Consider the following 23341-nt stretch of genomic DNA (forward strand, 5'->3'; position numbering starts at 1 on the left):
ATTTTAATTGATATTTCAGTTTAGAATCTCAGTATCTCAGTATCTAAATAAATATATGGTATAAATTACATTTGTTTGGAAACGTACCTGCAATTTCTGCGAATATAAAGATGAGACATATAACGGACGCAATATAGAGTTTTTTCTTGGCAAGTTTCTGTTCCTTCTGCCTGGCTTCATAGGCTTTGCTATTATTGTTATGGCAATGGTAGAGGGTGATCGCACAGGGAATCTCTTCCTCTTCTTGTAGTTTCTCCTTACAGAAATTATTCTGTCCTCCACTGGATACAAACATGATGAGAAAAAAAAAAAGGAAAATAATAAAAATCTAGAAAAAACACACGATCAAATAAAGATGCTGTGCAAATATTTCATGAATTTGGACCGAAGACATCCAATACTGATGTTAACAGTTCAGTTTAAAAATGGCAAAAATTTAAATAAAAAAAAAAAGTCAATATAGGTATCACAAAAATTTGGATCTTCTACTAAAATTTCCAAATAAGTATTTCAGAGGAGGAGAAATTGCCCTTTTATCATATATTTATTCATTTCCATTTATTTTTTTTATTGTTCATTTCACAGTGACAAGAACAAACTGTATCAGCAGCAATATGTGACAATACAAGTAGTGTGAAATTTAGCTTTAGCTCTGTGATGGATGGATATTTTACAGTAAAAACAACTCATGGCCATGAGCCCTATAGGGTAGGTTTGAAGTGTAAAGCATCTATTAAAAGAAGAGATCCGTGTCCCGATCAATATATTTTCAAAAATGCTCAACTCCACATGTATGGGGGTAGGTTTATACGTTCATTAAAAAATTAGATTGGTTGTTCCCTGTGACATTGGATGGACGTAGATATGGGGCTCCCATATTGCTAACAATGAATCTCCATGGAGAAAGTTTGACATTTTAATAGAGATGACATAAAGACACAGAAAGCTGATCCTCTAAAGATGGCGATGTACTTAGAGAGGGATAGGCTCTTTGCACCACTACAGGGACACTATAGGCACCCAGACCATTTCAGTTTACTGCTCTGTCACACTTATTCCTGCAATGTAAATCATTGCCGTTTTAGAGAAACAGCGATGTTTACATTGTAGTGGTAAGACAGTCCTCACGTTATGCATGAGGAAATCCAGTATCATTGAGTCAATGGTTTCCTGTGAGGAGGGTATAATGCGCTTGTGGCACAGTAGCCCCCACAACGAATTACGTCGGAGGAGAACTATAGTGCAAGGAACACATCTTTGTATTTATAGTACTATAGTATCCCTTAAGCTGTAATGATTCTGATGCTTAGATTGTCCCTTTAATTAAAATGTATCTGGGTATAATGCAGATTTGTTAATAGTTTACTATTGGATTCATGCTGATAATGTTGTATTTAGATGCTGTTAAGATTTAGGTACACAGATGTTTTTCCTCTTTGTCAGTCAGCTTAATGTATTTGTTCTGGTGTCTTTAGTCAGTCCCTGTAGGCTTTTTGCTGTAAAGACTTTTAGAGAAAAGGCTGTGTTTACATTACAGCCTATGGGATACCTGAAGTGGCCACTCCTCAGATGGCTGCTAGAGGTGCTCCCTGGCGCAGTGCTGCACAGTGACTGCCATCCAGTATCTCCACCCTCTGCATGGAGACACTGAACTTTACTCATAGAGATGCATTGATTCGATGCTGATTTGCGTTTAAATCCTTCCATCCTATTGAAAAGCACTGTGATTGGCTGAGATCATCACTTCTGATTATGTCAGCCTAGGAGGCAGATCAGAGGCAGGGCCAGTACCAGAAGACTGGAATAATGGTAAGATTTTGTTATATTTAGGTGGGAGGAAGTTGGGGCTAGATAATGTTTTAACACTATAGGGTCAGGAATACATGTTTAGATTTCTGACTCTATAGTGTTCCTTTAATTGGGTTAATTACTGCTGACATTTTGACACATGCATTAAAATTTTTAAATCATTTTTTGCCATGAAAATAGATATGAAACATTCCACATCTCGGAAGGCTTTCCAATTCTTACTCCTTCCATGAGCTTGTGTAGGATCTAGGTCAAAATGTGTCAGTACATTAGCCCAATGCAAGTATGGACTGTCATTTTCTATGCTTCCCAGTAAAAATGTGTTTATATTTGTATGGAGAGGTTTTTCTGGCATGGCATAGCATCTGAGATACATCAACTAATAAGTACCATTTTCAAAATGGGATTTTGGCATAAATTTTCCAGAAATAACGTTTTTGTACAATAGATTCTAGTACATCAGCCTAATGGCATTTAATATATTTATTTGCAATCAATTCCTCTTAAATGATTTTCAAGTAAAAGCTATTCTTTGCTGAAGGATGCACAAACTTTTATTCTGATGAAAGAGAATTATTTACATTACCCCATCCGCTTTCTAACATGTGTCTTTATTGAACAGCCCTGTCTGAACTAATTAGCCATTTATTTGCACTCTAATAACTTTCAGCAGTACTTAGTAACTGAATTAGGAATAGACAAAAGCCAGAGTCCTTTGTTAATGCTATACCTGGGCATCTTTCCAACTTCTGATTTAACTCTAGCGAATAAAATATTAAACGCAATCAGAAAACAATGAAAAGCCAATCAGCTTCAATAATTAAAACGTACAATTACTTTAGAGACTTGCAGACTCACTCAGTAATAAATACAGATATACAAGAGAGAGCCATGCAATCTATTAGATATATTTCTTTCATTTACTGGGAAAAAAAACAAATATTTATCAGGGTTATTCGCTAAACTGTGAATTGTCGAAAATTCATCCCAGAATTTCACGATTAGGGCAAAGTAGTTGAGCAGACACATTGCTCACCTGGAGAAATATTCCAGCTTAGCTATTTTTGCCTACAATGTCAAAATGCTGCATGTTTTTTCCAAGCATAATAACATGTTATAGTTTCAATAGGGTATAGAGCTAAAATTTGGTGACGTACATTTGGGGACAAACCCATTTTAAGCTAGGATTCATAGCCTGCGAGCTCTCAGCCAATGAGCGCCATCTAAACAGATTTATCTAATGCGGCTCTCCATTGGCAACAACTATCTACAGGCTATTGGCTTTAGCAATGCATAAAGGGTTACTCCAAAGATGAAGCTAGAATCACATGCTGGATTCAAAGCTCCATCTGACATCCCGACCTCCCTCGCAGATCATAGAGAAGCATTTGATTGGACCGTTCTCCATTTCTCAGAGTGCAGGCACGCTGAGGATGGTAGGGAGGAATGGTATGGAGTGAGAGAGTGGGGGTGGGCAAAGGAGGGAGGGCATTAAAAAGCATTCCTACCACCATGACTACTTCTAAAAGCAAAAGTGAGCATGGTTGTTGGAGCAACCCTTTATACTTAAAATTGCCAGGCTCTCTAATGCCAGCTTAAAGAAAATCTATATATGGCAATTTATATCATAATCTCATAATCTAGTTTACACAAGGCAAAGCCAGGGAAAAAATAATGCTAATAAGGAGAAGAAATAGAACTAGTATAGGTTATTTATCAAAGTGCAAAACGTGAGGCAAACGCCACGGAAACCAGTGGGACCAGCAGTCGCATTCCATTGGTGACTCCTTACCTTTAACATTTTTGCACCACTTTGTAGAGCAGAACATCTTCCCTAATACACAAGTATGTCCCTGCGAGGCCCCTACACTCTGCTGAAGACCTACGTCTATGCTCTGTTCATACTCCCACCACTGATGCTCGCCTTAAAGATTTCTCTAGGGCTGCACCGTTCCTGTGGAACTTCCTTCCCCTCTCTGTTAGACATTTACCCTATCTCCACTCCTTGAAAAAAACATTGGAAACTTACTTCTTTAGGAAAGTGTGTCAATTAAACTGTTACTAACTTCCCCCCCCCCCACACCCTGATTCCTCTCCTACAACTTCCAAGAATAACCAACGAAGCCCTCAGTGAATACTTTTCTAGCAACCCACTTTTCTACCCCACCTTGACCTTATGTGTCACTATACTTCACTCCCTCTAGCATGTAAACTCACTGAGCAGGGCCCTCAACCCCTCTGCTCCCATGCTTCCAACTTGTCTGGTTACAATTACGTGTCTGTTAGTGGCTGAGTGACAGGCAACAGAGGGTTGTAGTCAATGGAGTATATTCAAAGCTTGGGCTTGTCACCAGTGGGGTACCTCAGGGATCTGTACTTGGACCCATTCTCTTTAATATTTTTATTAGTGATATTGCAGAAGGTCTTGATGGCAAGGTATGTCTTTTTGCTGATGATACTAAGATATGTAACAGGGTTGATGTTCCAGGAGGGATAAGCCGAATGGCTAATGATTTAGGTAAACTAGAAAAATGGTCAGAGTTGTGGCAACTGACATTAAATGTGGATAAGTGCAAGATAATGCATCTTGGATGTAAAAACCCAAGGGCAGAGTACAGAATATTTGATAGAGTCCTAACCTCAACATCTGAGGAAAGGGATTTAGGGGTGATTATTTCTGATGACTTAAAGGTAGGCAGAAAATGTAATAGAGCAGCAGGAAATGCTAGCAGAATGCTTGGTTGTATAGGGAGAGGTATTAGCAGTAGAAAGAGGGAAGTGCTCATGCCATTGTACAGAACACTGGTGAGACCTCACTTGGAGTATTGTACGCAGTACTGGAGACCGTATCTTCAGAAGAATATTAATACCTTAGAGAGAGTTCAGAGAAGGGCTACTAAACTGGTTCATGGATTGCAGGATAAAACTTACCAGAAAAGGTTAAATGATCTTAACATGTATAGCTTGGAGGAAAGACGAGACAGGGGGGATATGATAGAAACATTTAAATACATAAAGGGAATCAACACAGTAAAGGAGGAGACTATATTTAAAAGAAGAAAAACTACCACAACATGAGGACATAGTCTTAAATTAGAGGGACAAAGGTTTAAAAATAATATCAGGAAGTATTACTTTACTGAGAGGGTAGTGGATGCATGGAATAGCCTTCCAGCTGAAGTGGTAGAGGTTAACACAGTTAAGCATGCGTGGGATAGGCATAAGGCTATCCTAACTATAAGATAAGGCCAGGGACTAATCAAAGTATTTAGAAAATTGGGCAGACTAGATGGGCCGAATGGTTCTTATCTGCCGTCACATTCTATGTTTCTATGTTTCTATCCATTGTACAGCGCTACAGAATTTGTTGGCACTATATAAGTAATAATAATAATAATACATATCCCCCATAGTTTCATTTCTCTTTTTCACTGTTTGTTTTTTTTCTATACTGACTGCCAGGTACAAAGGGCTGAGCGTATAACACTGATTGACAGGGAACTAACATGGCAGCACCCAGTTGCAGGATAAAGAGGTGTGAATGTTTACATTTTGTTTGCTTTTAAAACCTCACAAATATATATATATATATATTTTAAATTTAGGAATGAGTAAATATAATGTTAAAAGTTTTGGTACTGGTAGTTCCTCTTAATTATCTGAGCGTGGATAAGATATTAGTGCCGGTGACCTCGAGGCCGCTCACCGGCCTAACTGCTGTAACCTGATATGCAAGCTGACTCAAGCCGTCACTGTATACCGAACACGCGCGGTTGCAGAATTTGCCCGATCACGACGCGCACACGTCACCTTCAACGATAGTAGGACCACCCCCCCAATGGAATGAGAGCCAAATGCCCGCAATGGGACACCAATTTCCCTGCCAACACACCCGCTCTGACCCTCCGCAATAAGACCCCCCCACTCTCCCGACTTATGGTAAATGCGACGGACGCCCCATGATGTGGGTCGAGGGAGTGCGGACACCGACCATCTTCCCTAATACACAAGTATGTCCCTGCGAGGCCCCTACACTCTGCTGAAGACCTACGTCTATGCTCTGTTCATACTCCCACCACTGATGCTCGCCTTAAAGATTTCTCTAGGGCTGCACCGTTCCTGTGGAACTTCCTTCCCCTCTCTGTTAGACATTTACCCTATCTCCACTCCTTGAAAAAAACATTGGAAACTTACTTCTTTAGGAAAGTGTGTCAATTAAACTGTTACTAACTTCCCCCCCCCCCCCACACCCTGATTCCTCTCCTACAACTTCCAAGAATAACCAACGAAGCCCTCAGTGAATACTTTTCTAGCAACCCACTTTTCTACCCCACCTTGACCTTATGTGTCACTATACTTCACTCCCTCTAGCATGTAAACTCACTGAGCAGGGCCCTCAACCCCTCTGCTCCCATGCTTCCAACTTGTCTGGTTACAATTACGTGTCTGTTAGTGGCTGAGTGACAGGCAACAGAGGGTTGTAGTCAATGGAGTATATTCAAAGCTTGGGCTTGTCACCAGTGGGGTACCTCAGGGATCTGTACTTGGACCCATTCTCTTTAATATTTTTATTAGTGATATTGCAGAAGGTCTTGATGGCAAGGTATGTCTTTTTGCTGATGATACTAAGATATGTAACAGGGTTGATGTTCCAGGAGGGATAAGCCGAATGGCTAATGATTTAGGTAAACTAGAAAAATGGTCAGAGTTGTGGCAACTGACATTAAATGTGGATAAGTGCAAGATAATGCATCTTGGATGTAAAAACCCAAGGGCAGAGTACAGAATATTTGATAGAGTCCTAACCTCAACATCTGAGGAAAGGGATTTAGGGGTGATTATTTCTGATGACTTAAAGGTAGGCAGAAAATGTAATAGAGCAGCAGGAAATGCTAGCAGAATGCTTGGTTGTATAGGGAGAGGTATTAGCAGTAGAAAGAGGGAAGTGCTCATGCCATTGTACAGAACACTGGTGAGACCTCACTTGGAGTATTGTACGCAGTACTGGAGACCGTATCTTCAGAAGAATATTAATACCTTAGAGAGAGTTCAGAGAAGGGCTACTAAACTGGTTCATGGATTGCAGGATAAAACTTACCAGAAAAGGTTAAATGATCTTAACATGTATAGCTTGGAGGAAAGACGAGACAGGGGGGATATGATAGAAACATTTAAATACATAAAGGGAATCAACACAGTAAAGGAGGAGACTATATTTAAAAGAAGAAAAACTACCACAACATGAGGACATAGTCTTAAATTAGAGGGACAAAGGTTTAAAAATAATATCAGGAAGTATTACTTTACTGAGAGGGTAGTGGATGCATGGAATAGCCTTCCAGCTGAAGTGGTAGAGGTTAACACAGTTAAGCATGCGTGGGATAGGCATAAGGCTATCCTAACTATAAGATAAGGCCAGGGACTAATCAAAGTATTTAGAAAATTGGGCAGACTAGATGGGCCGAATGGTTCTTATCTGCCGTCACATTCTATGTTTCTATGTTTCTATCCATTGTACAGCGCTACAGAATTTGTTGGCACTATATAAGTAATAATAATAATAATACATATCCCCCATAGTTTCATTTCTCTTTTTCACTGTTTGTTTTTTTTCTATACTGACTGCCAGGTACAAAGGGCTGAGCGTATAACACTGATTGACAGGGAACTAACATGGCAGCACCCAGTTGCAGGATAAAGAGGTGTGAATGTTTACATTTTGTTTGCTTTTAAAACCTCACAAATATATATATATATATATTTTAAATTTAGGAATGAGTAAATATAATGTTAAAAGTTTTGGTACTGGTAGTTCCTCTTAATTATCTGAGCGTGGATAAGATATTAGTGCCGGTGACCTCGAGGCCGCTCACCGGCCTAACTGCTGTAACCTGATATGCAAGCTGACTCAAGCCGTCACTGTATACCGAACACGCGCGGTTGCAGAATTTGCCCGATCACGACGCGCACACGTCACCTTCAACGATAGTAGGACCACCCCCCCAATGGAATGAGAGCCAAATGCCCGCAATGGGACACCAATTTCCCTGCCAACACACCCGCTCTGACCCTCCGCAATAAGACCCCCCCACTCTCCCGACTTATGGTAAATGCGACGGACGCCCCATGATGTGGGTCGAGGGAGTGCGGACACCGACCTCCCCAGACGGACTTCACTTACCGGGATTCCTTATCCCCCAGCAACTGACCCGCTTGTATATTAGGTCTCCCTCACACGACCTAGGGCCATAGTTGCCTATCACTCTGACGCCCTTGACGGGCTACTGCCCCTACACAGGAACAACACCCAAACCACCCCTCCCCCCTCACCCCACTCTCCCCCGCCTTCACTTACTCTCCTTCTCCCCTTTTTCTTTTTCTTTCTCTCTTTCTTACTTTCCTCCCCTCTCTAGAGGCCTGAAGCCCGGCTCCCCCCTCGGACAACCATGGCGACCACCTTCTCGCCCGCACCTTTGATCCTACGCTCACACAATGCTCGAGGCCTGAACTCCCCAGAAAAAAGGCGACATCTGCTGAGAACCCTGTGGTCTCAGAAGACCTCGATAGCATTCCTACAAGAGACTCACCTTAAAGGGAACGATGCCCCCCAGATAAGGGATAGACGGTTTCCCCTGGGATTCTACGCCAACAACCCCGACGCCAAACGTTCAGGCGTTACTATCATATTTGCCAATACAGTCCCGATCGAGAGCACTACTTCGCAGGCAGACCCCTTGGGCAGGTTTTTGTTCGTAAAAGGCTCAATCGCAGAACATAAGTAGACTTTTGCCACGATCTACAGCCCCAATAAGGGACAACACCGATTCCTAGCGAAAACCCTGACACAGTTAGAGAGGTTTCGAGAGGGTACCCTGGTACTGACTGGTGACCTCAACATCCCGCCGGACCCCCGGATGGACACATCCACGGGCACCAGCACCATCCCCGCACACTGTATACGACAAGCCAAACAAGCATTGGTTAAATCGGGTCTGGTCGACTGCTGGAGAGTGGCGCATTCCGAAGCTAAAGACTACACATGCTACTCCGCGGTTCATAACAGATATAGCCGGATAGACTACATCTTCCTTGCCCAAGAATACCTCCCCTTCCTCATCACATCCACTATAGGGATACAACATGACTCGGACCACGCCCCAGTACACATCACGCTCCAAGCACCGCTCTTCAAACCTCGAGAGCGTCAATGGAGACTTAACGAAAGTGTATTGACTGACCCCGACTTCGCCGTACAAATTGTACAGACGTTGACTCACTATTTCACTGACAATAACAACCCCGACGTAGCCCCCGTTACGGTTTGGGAGGCACACAAATGTGTGATCCGGGGACAATTTATCAAACTCTGCACGCAACGGAAGAAAGACCACGCCGCACAGATCCAAGCACTGATACGTACGATAGCAGACTTAGAGACACGACACAAACAGGACCAAGCAGACGATACCTATCGCCTACTCACCGACCAGCGCAGACAGCTTAGAGACTTACTCTCCCAGAAAATGTTACACACCATCCGAAAGTCCAACAGACATTTCTGTGAATTCTCCAACAAATGCGGGAGAACGCTTGCCCGCACCCTGACACAGAGACAGAGACAACACCATGTCCATCAGATCATGGGGAGAGATGGGACAATGAAAAGGGCCCCGCCAGACATTCTACAAGCTTTTAGGCTCTTTTACTCGGATCTATATAACATTGACGCTACCTCACGACGCACGGAATCGCCACTACACCTACACAGGATAGAAGCCTTCCTCTCGGAATTCATTGGACGTAAGGTCCCAGAAGATCTGGCTGAAGAACTGGACCAACCTATTACTGAGGAGGAACTCGCCACCGCCCTTAAACTGTCTAAATCTAACAAAGCCCCAGGCCCCGACGGCCTACCGATCGCGTATCTGCATAAATTCAAAGATACATTGTTGCCACACTTGCTACAGGGCCTTAACTCTCTATTGGAGGGTGGTAGGTTCCCAGTAGACTCCCTACACGCGACAGTGATGTTCATACCTAAGGAGGGTAATGACCCCACCAACTGCGGGAGTTATAGGCTGATATCACTCCTCAACTCGGATCTCAAGCTATTCGCCAAGACCATGGCCTTGAGACTCTCCCGTGTGCTCCCCGCGTTGGTCCATCCAGACCAGGTGGGATTTATCCCCGGCAGGGAGGCACGGGACAATACCATACGAGCTCTCAACGTGATCCACTCTGCCCGGTCGACAAATAAAGACTTGGTTCTGGTCTCCACAGACGCTGAGAAGGCCTTCGACCAGGTGAACTGGCAGTATCTTGAAGCCACCCTCCGTCATATGCAATTCGGACCCCACATCCGCTCCTGGATCCTAGCTTTATACCCAACCCCCACAGCCCGTATCCGGATCAACGGCGCGCTCTCAGACCCGTTCTCCATCCGCTATGGAACCAGGCAGGGCTGTCCTCTGTCCCCCCTCCTGTTTGCCCTCACCCTGGAACCCTTCCTGGAGGCGGTCAGACGGGATGGGGTATCACGGGGTACAGACTGCACCACGTGGAGCATAAAGTGGCCGCTTACGCGGATGACATGTTGTTTTTCATAGATAACCCCGCAATCTCATTCCCCAACCTCCTACGGGCCTTTCGGGACTTTGGCGACATCTCCAACCTCAAGCTGAACATGAGCAAATCAGAAGCCCTGCCGATCTCACTCAAAGCAGAGAGAGCCGCTCACCTACGATCACAGTTCCGTTTCTCATGGTGCACTACCAAACTAAAATACCTCGGGATCTGGCTCCCCACTGATCTGAATCTCCTATACTAGCTGAACTTCCTCCCCATCCTCTCGGTCTTACAGCTTGACCTCCGGCGTTGGAGGGGACTCTATGTCTCTTGGTTTGGCCGGATAAATGCCGTCAAAATGAATGTGCTACCACGTCTTCTATTCTTGTTCCAAGCGGTCCCCATCTCCTTACCCAGAACCTTCTTCCGATCAATATCCTCGGTGGTACGACAATTCGTGTGGAACGGGAAAGCGAGCAGGGTGAGCAAGGCGATACTAGAACGACCCAAAACCAGAGGCGGTGCTGGGCTCCCATCCTTTTTGAGATACTACCGGGCAGCTCACTTACTCAGGACGGTAGACTGGCACGCACGCCCAACTACCAAACTATGGGTTTCCATGGAACTCGCACAGGCAGGCGGCACGCTCCCCTCTCGCCTCTGGGTAAGCTCTCTGACACTCGGATCCCTACGAACTGGCAACCCAATGATAGACGCCACACTGCAAATCTGGTGCACGCTGCGATACTCGCACCAACTCACTACCACGGACAGCCCCCTCATGCCCATAACACATAACCCTAAGGTTGGCGTGGGTCTAACACCCGCAGACCTGCGCGCATACACCGACTCCGTCTGGCTCAGCTTCCGCCAACTCATACAAGGGAACCGACTTAAGCCCCTAGCCGATATCCTCGGAGACAAAACACCCTCGGGCCTAGACAAATTCCATTACCTACAAATTCAGGCATATTACCTGACCTTCCCGACCAAACAGTGCCTACACAGAGCCACCACACAGTTCGAAACACTTTGCACAACGCGGGCCTACCTCGATAAGGGTGTCTCCAGGCTCTATGCACATCTCCTCACAAGCGAACACCTGACACACCCGAGATACGTATCCAGGTGGGAAAGGGAGACGGGGATCACACTCACAGAACAGGAGTGGGAAAAGATCTTTATACTAACCCATAAATGCTCCATCAGCTCCAAATACCAAGAGACGAACTTTAAAATCCTTGCTCATTGATACAGAACCCCAGACACTCTGCACCGCATGGACGCAGAGACACCCGGAGACTGCTGGAGATGTGGTGCCACCAACGGCTCCTACCTCCACATATGGTGGAGCTGCCCCGGTATTACCCCCTTCTGGACAACGATCAGAGATTCCATCCAACAAATCACGGATATTACCCTACCGTTCCAACCCCTCTCCATGCTACTACACCACACAGACATGTCACTCTCTGCTTATAAAAAGTCCCTACTAAAACACTTACTGACAGCAGCCACTTCGCTGATCCCCACGAGGTGGAAGCAACGGGATGCGCCCACGCTCCGGCAGTGGATGGACAGGGTGGGAGAAATATACACTATGGAATCCCTTACGGCAACTTTACAGGATAGACAGGAGAAATGTACCCGTACCTGGACGCCCTGGCTGTGGCACCTCTCGGTCACAGGGACGTCGGGCCGGAGGCCTCCAAATCTTCCCACCCCACCTTCCCCCCCCCCACTCTCCCCCTCCTCCACCCGACTGTCCGGACGGACGGACTCGCTAATTCCTGTGTATAGACCATCCAGTGGACTTCCACATAGGGATAAATATTTGTGGCCTCCGTCACAAACCGATCTCCGAAGTACCAACTGACAAACCTACACACTTCCTGGTGGGCCGTACCACCCATATACACCCTACCAATACACTGAGCTCCAACCAACTTCATTAGCACCAGTAATGGTAACCTCACATATGACTTACGCAGGCTAGGCCTGATAACCCCAGGACGATCGCCCATTGACCATGCCCCACAAGCCCCACTGCAGACGCTCTGCAATGAAGCCAAACATCCTGGTTTGTCATTCTGTGAACCTTTCATCTGCGCCTAGTTATCCCTTGGCTCCACCAGACATCGCAATGTATACTTACCCACCTACTGAAGTTGATAATTTTGTTGGAACTAGCATTATTGTTGTCTTTAACTATACTGTTAACTATACGGTTTCTATGTGCTATATACCATCACTTGAAATGTAATATCGCAAAAACATCTTCCGAATTTGTTGTTATGACCTTCGAAACAGAATTCATATAATGAAAAATAAAGATTGTCAAAAAAAGATATTAGTGCCTTAGTGGGTGGCATTCTTCTTTTCTTTAAAAAAATAATATTTTTTTCTAGCAAACTGATGATGTAATCATAAATGCATCTTGTTTTTAAATACAATACTAAATAAAGTGCCACCCTGACAGCTTTGAATCACACTAGAATCTAGAATCACACTGTCCCTTTAAATTAATAATTTTTCAGTTTCATATTGCAGCGATTTTTTGGGGATTAATTTTCGAATGAATATAGAATTGAATAAAAATAGTATTGTAATAAACACCGCTAACAAAAAGAAAATCACAACATTGCCCATAGTGCCCCCTAACACTCAGGTAACCACTGCAGTCCTGGCATCCCTCTAATAATTCAGCGAAGTTTAATAAAATGTCTTTGTGTGCAGGGTGATTACAGGGTAAATATCCAAGACAGAGGATGAAGAATGCCCTCTGATCAAACATATATAAATTAGTATACACGAGCTTGGTCCTAGAAATATATTATTAAATACTATTTGAATTTTTCAGCAATCACATTTTGCTTCCAGCCCAACAGCCCTTTCACACACCTCCCAACCTCTCCGATTTTGACAGGAAAGTCACGTCTTTCCCGTCCTGACTTTGGCGACACCAGGGAACTGTCCCCAAAAAACATAGTGTGAACACATCGATAGACACGCTTGTACTGCACTCAAGACACTGGGACACACTGATACAGTGCTTCTTGCAAATCCTGTTTTTTTTATTTTACTGGTTATAATATTGCAAATATTGTATATTGTTATTAAAATGTAAAATAGGTGGGGGGCGGAGCTTGAACTCAGAGCTGAGCGGACGTGTGCTGCATGAGCTCCTGACCGGTGGATTGGTTTTTGGGGGAAAAAACCCAGAAATATCCCAGCGACTAATGCCACATTGGGCTAAACAGTCTGGGTACACGGCGACGAACCGGCAGGTACCTTTCCCAAAGGTCCACGATACCGTTATCCGCGGCTGCAAGTTGAGGCCTGCGGACGGCTAGGAAGGGGAAGGACGGCCGACTTCCCTGCCAACTGGTGCGTCTAGCAGACACTCTCTACTCCTACCCCCCCCCCCTCTGGACCGGTGGGGGATATCCCGGTCCCCGCTGGACGTCACCCCGAAGTCTATCTGGAAACAGAGTCATCGCACGCGGAGGAGCCGAACCCATGATGGCGGCCCAGCGGCACACCACAGCAATAGACAAAAGCACCAAGCCAGACACTTGGCCCCTGAACGCTTTCGATCGGCAGTGTCAGAGCTTCTGGGCGATACTCCGCAACCGGGGCCTAACCCTCAGACAAGCGGTGAGAACGGTGGCCCCCTGGATCCGCCCGGTCACCCGGCGCCGCTACTATGGGCCCCTACCTCAATTCCCCAAAACGGCCAACCAGCAATGCGGACAAAAGCGACCGACTAAACAGGCAGGGGTGCCACATGGCACTCATGCCGACATTCAAACCCACAGAAGCTGGAACAGCAACCTCGTTCAACAAACGTGCACCTTACAGGAAACTAGAACCTGGGACCAACATGGCGCGCCCTCACACTCAGCAGCCCAAAGGCGGGAACCGGAGGAATCAAGGAAGCTGAAAAGGCACTCTTCAAGCCCCCTCCGACTACCCCACACGTTCTCCACTGCCCCCTCAGCCATGCTGCTGGACTTTCCCACGACACAACTGACCATAACAAAACCTGGCCTCCACTCAAACCTCTAACCTGATCCGGGAACCGGTGCACGACACAGCTCCTGTCGTCCCCTCCACGCCACAGCTGCAAAGCGAGAAGCCGCAAAGCTGCACACTCCACTACACGCAGAGAGAGCTGATTCCCGGTCCAGAAGCGCCCCTGAGGCGAACACTGCAGGCAAGACACGAGTGGCAGCAATGGGCATCGGCTAAAAGGACTAACTCGTGCCTCATGAGCGAGCACGTCTCCATGGGGCCAGTCGTTTATCCTGCCAGACTTCATCCTGAGGGGCTATACGGGACTTTCGTTTACCTGATCTGGCCTTTATGCGATATACCTCAATATGTGCGACCTTCTAAAAGCTAACTACTAAGTAACCGTTACAGTCTCAAGACTGCTTACTCGCCCACTAGCATATCCTGCATTAGCATGGGTTCATAGCCTAGCGTTGTGCAACGATAGCCAGTCCTGTTAGCATGATCTATCCCTCTCCTCTTAGCTAATAGACATAGCAGATTTAGCATGTTTTAGCAATGTTTTATGATAGCAATGTTATGCTTCGTGACTCTCTTCTTTATCCTTTAAACCACGCAACTCATATATCCGCAGATCACATCAACATGTAGTGAATCATATTGTATAGCACTCAGTAACTGACCTACAGCAACTGTTATACTTAACCTGCCATAATATGCATACTTATGCAGTGTAGTTCCATCAACTATTAATCTATAAAAATTGTGCAGAATATTCCACATGCCAACCAACTGTTAAGTGTCTGTTTATATGCCTGTCAAAGCTGTTGGGGCATGTCGAGCCCACTTGTTATACTTTCATGCACGCTAAAAATAAAAAATTTAAAAAAATAAAAAAATTTAAAATAGGTATATAATTTATAAAGTATTCAAGGACCTACAGGTGTTTTTACTTGAATTCCATATCTATTTTGTGTTGTCACCAGTGTTGCTCTGAGCTTTTGCCAGACTCACTATTTTACATAAATATTACTCCTTATCTTAGATGCTACTGGGATTCAATGTTGCAGATGTAGGTAATTGCTACCATACAGGCTTTGTATATCTAATAGTACTAGCAAAGTGTTTTACCTGGCCCTCACCTATAAACTTCATTATTATACAACTCACAAACACATATTTATACAATATAAGGAGTAAAACCAATATTTAAAATCCCACTGAAGCCTGCATTTAAGGAAGAGTCATTGAATTATATCATCAGGTGTCTTTTGCACCACCAGCATGGACCATTTCTCTGTTGGTACCATGGAAACACCAGAATCCCAGCATTGTTTAAGACATGGAAATCCCTTCTGTCAGATTTGACCAATGCTGGTCAATGAGGTTTGTGAAGGCGATTTAAATGCAGTCATATAAACCAAAGCATTGGTTTAATATCACAACATGTTTAACTTTGGTTTAACAAGCTGTGTTTGAAACAGAATCCCATTTATATGGGTGCCTGCATATTGCTGGGTGAATTCTGGACCACAATGCTTCTCTCTGCTCATTTACATATCCAGACAGGGCCGTCTTTAACAGGGGGGGAAAAGGGGTGGCCCGAAGCAGCTGCCCCATGGGCTCTGCTGTCCTCAACCATTTATTTTTCCCCTCCATAGGCCCACCAGTGCTGCTGGGGACCTGCACACTAAGGAGGCCCACCAGGTGGCCCATGCACTAAGGGCCACCTGGTGGGCTTGTGCTAGCAGGGGCCCAGTCGTGCGCTGTGGCGCTTTAACAGCGCGACCAGGCCTTCTTGCTTTTTGGAAACATGGGAGCAAGTGACAGCTGTGAGTCACTTCCTCCCACAAAGAGAAGAGCTGAGCGGGAAAGATGGAGGAGGCAGAGAGGAGGGGGTCAGAGCCCCACCTCCCAACAGCTTCAGCCACCAGCCACAACTCTCCAAGGTAAGAAACTGGAGGGTGGGCTTAAAAGTGTACATTTTGCGTTTGTCTGTCAGTTTGTGTGTGTGTAAATAAATGTCAATATATGTCTGTATGCGAGTATATCTGTCAGTTTGTGTGTGTGTGTGTGTCTTTGAATGTCTGTCAGTATGTATCTCTGTGTGTGTCAGTATGTCTGTCAGTTTGTATGTGTGTTTGTCTGTGAATGTGTGTGAATATGTTTATCTGTATGTGTGTGTCAGTATGGCTGTCAGTGTATGTGTATGTGTATGTGTATGTATTTCAGTATGTGTGTGTGTGTGTGTGTGTGTGCATATGTCTGTATCAGTATGTCTGTATATGTCAGTATGTCAGTGTACGTGTGTGTCAGGGAATGTGTCAGCATGTCTTTCAGTATGTCTGTGTGTGTTAGTATGTGTCTGCTGCATGTGTCTGTATAAGTATGTCTGTCAGTGTATATCTGTGTGTGTCAGCATGTCTGTTACTATATGTGTCTGTATCTGTGTGTATGTGTCAGTGTGTCACTATATGTGTCTGTGTATCTGTGTGTATGTGTCAGTGTGTTTATATGTGTGTATATCTGTGTATCTGCAAGTGTGTCAGTGTGTGTATATGTATCTGTGTGTCTGTATGTTGTCATTGTGTATTTCCGTGTTTCTGCATGTGTGTCAGGTTGTGTATCTGTGTGTCAGTCTGTGTGACTTTATCTGTGTGTCAGTGTGTGTATATGTGTCTGTATAACTGCATGTGTGTCAGTGTGTATATCTGTGTATCTGTATGTGTTTCAGTGTGTGTGTGTATGTATAAGTGCATACATCTCAGCATTCACACACGAACACAACACACAAATACACCCCTGCATTAAAACGTCAACACTACATACAAACACACTCCTGCGTTAAACATCAAAATTATATATAAACACACCCCTGCATTCAAAAACCAACACTACACATAAATACATGCTTGCATTCAAATGCAAACACCACATACAAGCACATCCCTACATTTACACACACATACTCCATACAAAAACATGCTTACATTCAAACACACAAACACTGCTCAGTGCTAAATACAAACCTGCAAACATGGGTAAATGGAAGATCCCCAGCTGTCAATGCATTGTTGGAGTTGCACGACAGATGCTGATCTGCCTTTTTTGTCACAAAAAATTCTTCCACCTCTTTACTTTAGTTCCACCTCATTGGGGTGGATGGCGTGATTGCATGCAAGGGAGGAGGGGGGCAGGATCCAGTGGACCCAGGCAAATGCTTTGCCCAGGGTCCAATCAATAATAAAGACGGCCCTGTATCCAGAAGTATAATTTGGTGTAGCAGCATGATTTCTCACAAATGCTGTGCCCAAGAAAGACATTCCCGAAAATGTGCCTTGATGCACAGAGTGAAAATAACTATTATTTAGAATGTGAAATGAATAAAAATAGCAATCACATTTAATAGAATGTATATATACTTGGTGAGATACAAGGTGCCTAAAAATTATCTATTAGTCAGTTTCATTAGAAGGGGTTTCATAATGGCTGAATACAAAATATATAAACTGATAAACAAATTGTCAATAGAACTGGTTCCTCTAACCTTGTCGTATGGTATCAGGTTGGTTTTCGCTATTGCAGGCTGTTACCTCAATTATATGCCTCCTGCATAAGGCTTCCATAGAATCTTTATGAAATATTGACTATGTTGGAGTTTCACTGAAATACCAACCCAGTCACGAGGGACTAATAGAGACTACTTTGTCTCTGTTTATTTCCTCTGCCTGTCAATCCCGACAGCCGTTACCAGGGACAGCTGCAGGGAATTGACTCTCTATTGAATTGGCTCTGTCTACTGTCTATGGATCCAGTGGTCTTGTGGGATCTTCCATCAACTTCAATGCTGTACTCTTGCGCATGCACAAGAATACAGCAGTGACAGTGGCTCCTGTCCCTCTGGCCACCGGACCACCACCATCGGGGTCTTTTCAAATTTGTCAAAGTACCCAGACGGTGACAATGCTGCTTTAAGTTTTACGTCATCATATTCTACCTATTTTTATTTTCGATACTGCCACTCTTCTATTTTTCTTCGTTATTACATACTGTCACTTGCTACAATTTCAATAGTAAACCCTTTCATCAATTTAGTGGTTATTTAGTGGTGCGAATTTCAGATCTAAGTAAATAAAGTGAATCTGAAAAGATGCATCTGAATGGTTTTGTGGGAAAAAAAAAACTGATGCTCAAAGTTTCCAATTAACATGAGATTGAAAGCCGGGGACTTTGCAAGGTAACGATCACATAACTATTTTGGTTATAGTTATTAGTTAACATCACCCTTAGCATATTCTACCAGCTGGTATTTTTTTTTGGAGTCCTAAAACTTGAACTGGCAGTTTTGGTCGTTAGATATTCAGTCTTGAAGTCCATTTAAAGATAAGTTAAAGCGGCACTGTCATGCCGAATCCCGTTTTTTTTTTTAACCCCCCTCCCGCCTCCACTACATCCAATTGACCCCCTAGTCACCCCCAAATGCCCCTAAGCCCCCCAGATTACCTATTTTTAAATCTGTATCTTCTGCCCCGATCTTTATTCAGGGCGCCGCCATCTTTGTGTGGGTAGGTGAAGTCCCTGTGGGACACGTCATCTACCCACACTACACAGACTGTGAGATTCCCGCACATGCCCAGTGAAACACCTGGACATGCGAACGGGAATTTCATCTATTCATTCATTCGTCAGACAGACGAATGAATGAATAGAAAAAATCAGACGAACAAACTAACACTGAGTATCAGTGTTCGTTTGTTCGATCAGTTTATTACAAGGAGGGAGCTACCGACGTGCAGCTCCCTCCTTGTAATATGTAAAGACAGAAGCGGTGGGGAGCTGTGCTCCCCACCACTTCATAAGCCCCCCAGGTCCCCCCCTCACTCTATGGGGGTCAGTATGACCCCCATAATAGCACAAGGGAGATTAAAATCTCCCCAATGCCCCTACTCGCTATACCGCGAGTAGGGGCATGTCCACTAAACAGTGAGCAGCCTGTGGCTGCTCACTGTAAAAACATAAATGGTAATAAGGGGGGGGGGGCCTACTGTCCTCCCCCCTGGCCCCCACCCCTGCGCGGTGGGTGGGGGCACTAATAAAATAATAAGGGGGGACCTACTGTCCTCCCCCCCGGCCCCCACCCCTGCGCGGTGGGTGGGGGCCCTAATAAAACAATAAGGGGGGGAAACCTACTGTCCTCCCCCCGGCCCCCACTCCTGCGTGGTGGGTGGGGGCCCTAATAAAACAATAAGGGGGGGGGACCTACTGTCCTCCCCCCTGGCCCCCACCCCTGCGCGGTGGGTGGGGGCCATAATAAAACAATAAGGGGGGGGACCTACTGTCCTCCCCCCCGGCCCCCACCCCTGCGCGGTGGGTGGGGGCCCTAATAAAACAATAAGGGGGGGGGGGACCTACTGTCCTCCCCCCCGGCCCCCACCCCTGCGCGGTGGGTGGGGGCCCTAATAAAATAATAAGGGGGGGACCTACTGTCCTTCCCCCCCTGGCCCCCACCCCTGCGCGGTGGGTGGGGGCCCTAATAAAATAATAAGGGGGGGGGACCTACTGTCCTCCCCCCTGGCCCCCACCCCTGAGCGCTGGGTGGGGGCCCTAAATAAAGATAGGGGGCGGGGGACCTACTGTCCTCCCCCCTGGCCCCCACCCCTGCGCGGTGGGTGGGGGCCCTAAATAAATAGGGGGGGACCTACTGTCCTCCCCCCTGGCCCCCACCCCTGAGCGGGGGGTGGGGGCCCTAATAAAATAATAAGGGGGGGGACCTACTGTCCTCCCCCCTGGCCCCCACCCCTGAGCGGTGGGTGGGGGCCCTAAATAAAGATAGGGGGGGGACCTACTGTCCTCCCCCCTGGCCCCCACCCCTGCGCGGTGGGTGGGGGCCCTAATAAAACAATAAGGGGGGGGACCTACTGTCCTCCCCCCTGGCCCCCACCCCTGAGCGGTGGGTGGAGGCCCTAAATGAACCCCCCCATCAAGGTGACTAGGGGTCCCAAGCCCCTAGTCACCCCCCCCACCCCAAAACATTCTAACCCCTACACACCCCCCTCACCCTAAAAATAGTGAGGGGGGAATAAAATAACTAACCTGTAAAAAAAAAAATTAAACTTACCATTTGACGTCTTCTTTTTTCTAAATTCTTCTTTCTTCAGCCCCCAAAAAGGCCAAATAAAAATCCATCATACCCGTCGCACTTTAAAAAAAAAAAAAAAAAAAACGAGCGCAAAAAAAAAATTAATCCATGTTCACCCATGGAGGGCACGCCGCGTACTGAGCTCCGCAGGGCGGGTCAAGGCTTATATAGCCTTGCCCCGCCCTGCAATTAGGCTTAGAACACACTGATTGGTTGGTTTAAGCCAATCAGAGTGCTCTGTGTCATTTTACAAGCGTGGGAAAATTCCAAAGAACTTTCCCACGCTTGTAAAATGACACAGAGCACTGTGATAGGATGGTTTTCAAGCCATCCAATCACAGTGCTCTGTGTAATTTTACAAGCTTGGGAAAGTTCTTTGGAATTTTCCCACGCTTGTAAAATGACACAGAGCACTGTGATTGGATGGCTTGAAATCCATCCTATCACAGTGCTCTGTGTCATTTTACAAGCGTGGGAAAGTTCTTTGGAATTTTCCCACGCTTGTAAAATGACACAGAGCACTGTGATTGGATGGCTTGAAAACCATCCAATCACAGTGATCTGTCATTTTACACAGCGTGGGAAAGTTCTTTTGAATTTTCCCACGCTGTGTAAAATGACACAGAGCACTCTAATTGGCTTAAACCAACCAATCAGTGTGTTCTAAGCCTAATTGCAGGGCGGGGCAAGGCTATATAAGCCTTGACCCGCCCTGCGGAGCTCAGTACGCGGCGTGCCCTCCATGGGTGAACATGGATTAATTTTTTTTTGCGCTCGGTTTATTTTTTTTTTTTTTTAAAGTGCGACGGGTATGATGGATTTTTATTTGGCTTTTTTGGGGGCTGAAGAAAGAAGAATTTAGAAAAAAGAAGACGTCAAATGGTAAGTTTAATTATTTTTTTTTACAGGTTAGTTATTTTATTCCCCCCTCACTATTTTTAGGGTGAGGGGGGTAGGTAGGGGATAGAATGTTTTGGGTGGGGGGGGTGACTAGGGGCTTGGGACCCCTAGTCACCTTGATGGGGGGGGGATCATTTAGGGCCCCCACCCACCGCTCAGGGGTGGGGGCCAGGGGGGGGAGGACAGTAGGTCCCCCCCCTTATTATTTTATTAGGGCCCCCACCCACAGCGCAGGGGTGGGGGCCAGGGGGGGAGGACAGTAGGTCCCCCCCCTTATTATTTTATTAGGGCCCCCACCCACCGTGCAGGGGTGGGGGCCAGGGGGGGAGGACAGTAGGTCCCCCCCCTTATTATTTTATTAGGGCCCCCACCCACAGCGCAGGGGTGGGGGCCAGGGGGGGAGGACAGTAGGTTCCCCCCCTTATTATTTTACTAGGGCCCCCACCCACCGCGCAGGGGTGGGGGCCAGGGGGGGGAGGACAGTAGGTCCCCCCCTTATTATTTTATTAGGGCCCCCACCCACCGCGCAGGGGTGGGGGCCAGGGGGGGGAGGACAGTAGGTCCCCCCCTTATTATTTTATTAGGGCCCCCACCCACCGCGCAGGGGTGGGGGCCAGGGGGGAGGACAGTAGGTCCCCCCCATCTTTAACCCCCGCGCAGGGGGGGGGGGGTTATTAGGTGTTTTTTTTTTTTTTTTTTTACAGTGAGCAGCCACAGGCTGCTCACTGCTTACTAGACATGCCCCTACTCGCGGTATAGCGAGTAGGGGCATATTATTTACTAATACTAAGTAATCTTTACTTAGTATTAGTACATTTGGCTTCAAGACCAATTCAGGTCTTTCAGCCTTTTAGTAGATAGCTCCCTGATACCGTGGGAATTAGGGAGTTATCTACTAAGCGGCTGCAAGATGCAGCCGCGGCAATGAATAGGATCGGAGCTTCATTCATTAGAATGAAATTCCGATACGAACAAAGTACCGAATTGCATCCTAACACCAATGGAGAAACAGTGCTCATTCTGTTAGGATGCAATTCGGCAGTTTTGCCGGCGTTCTGTCTAAGTGACAGGACTTTCGGCAATACTGACAGGAAGCATTGTGGGAACAGGGAGGAAAGCTAGGGATCATGGGAAAATTGCTCTGACCAGCGGAAATGAAGCACACTTTGCTCCTCCGCTGGTCAGAGCTGGTCAAGCGGAGGAATCCTCCATAAGACAGAGTCCCTACTTTGTCTTATAATTTTAAAGAAAACTAAAGAAGAATGGAAGAAAAGAATAACAGATCCTGAGAGAGGGGGAGAAGAGGAAGAGATTGAGGAAAGGTAAGTTCGGCATGACAGTGCCGCTTTAACCAGGAATTCAAAGTGAATTTAACATTTTAAGCCAAACTAGATTAAATGAATACATAGGGGACCCATTCCTGAAAATTTAAACTGTATACAGTAGTAAAGGAAAACTCTATCTACCAATGCAGAATTAAACACAAAGTGACCTTAGACTCCTGGCTAGCACCTAGGGGTTAGACGGGAACCCCAGTACCATGTGTTTGTTGGCCCCATCCATTCACCTTCTCTATTTGAAAGTTTACCCAAAACCAGTAACCAGTCTAGAGCCCTGTCCTAATCCTTCTCCGCACATAGTTCAGGAAACTAAAAAAAAAAAAAAACAGAATGCAAAAATTCAAACAATGGCCAAAAATCTTTTCTACAGTTAGTCTAATCAAATTCCTGCAATTTGTAAGTAGATGCAATACATCTCTATACCGGAATATTTACATTATTTTTGTTTTTGAAATGTGATGCTAATACGTTTCAGGAAATAATTTCTCCATTTTAAAATATAAAAATATAATCGAGAATTTGTTACAAAATACTTCACTATGTGATATCTGATTATTTTGCTTTGGGAAAAAAA

General features: G+C 45.5%; 1 protein-coding gene across 1 annotated transcript in view; it reads right to left on the reverse strand.

The window, feature by feature from the left end:
* Positions 1 to 23341, reverse strand: part of SLC30A8 (solute carrier family 30 member 8) — a 44400-nt gene that overhangs the window by 15278 nt on the left and 5781 nt on the right. Inside the window, exon 2 of the mRNA XM_063450275.1 lies at positions 88 to 281. Within this exon, the coding sequence (XP_063306345.1) occupies positions 88 to 281 (194 nt within the window). The remainder of the gene's footprint in view (positions 1 to 87; positions 282 to 23341) is intronic.

The sequence above is a fragment of the Pelobates fuscus genome, chromosome 4 (assembly GCF_036172605.1).
Source record: "Pelobates fuscus isolate aPelFus1 chromosome 4, aPelFus1.pri, whole genome shotgun sequence".
NCBI classification, from domain to species: domain Eukaryota; kingdom Metazoa; phylum Chordata; class Amphibia; order Anura; family Pelobatidae; genus Pelobates; species Pelobates fuscus.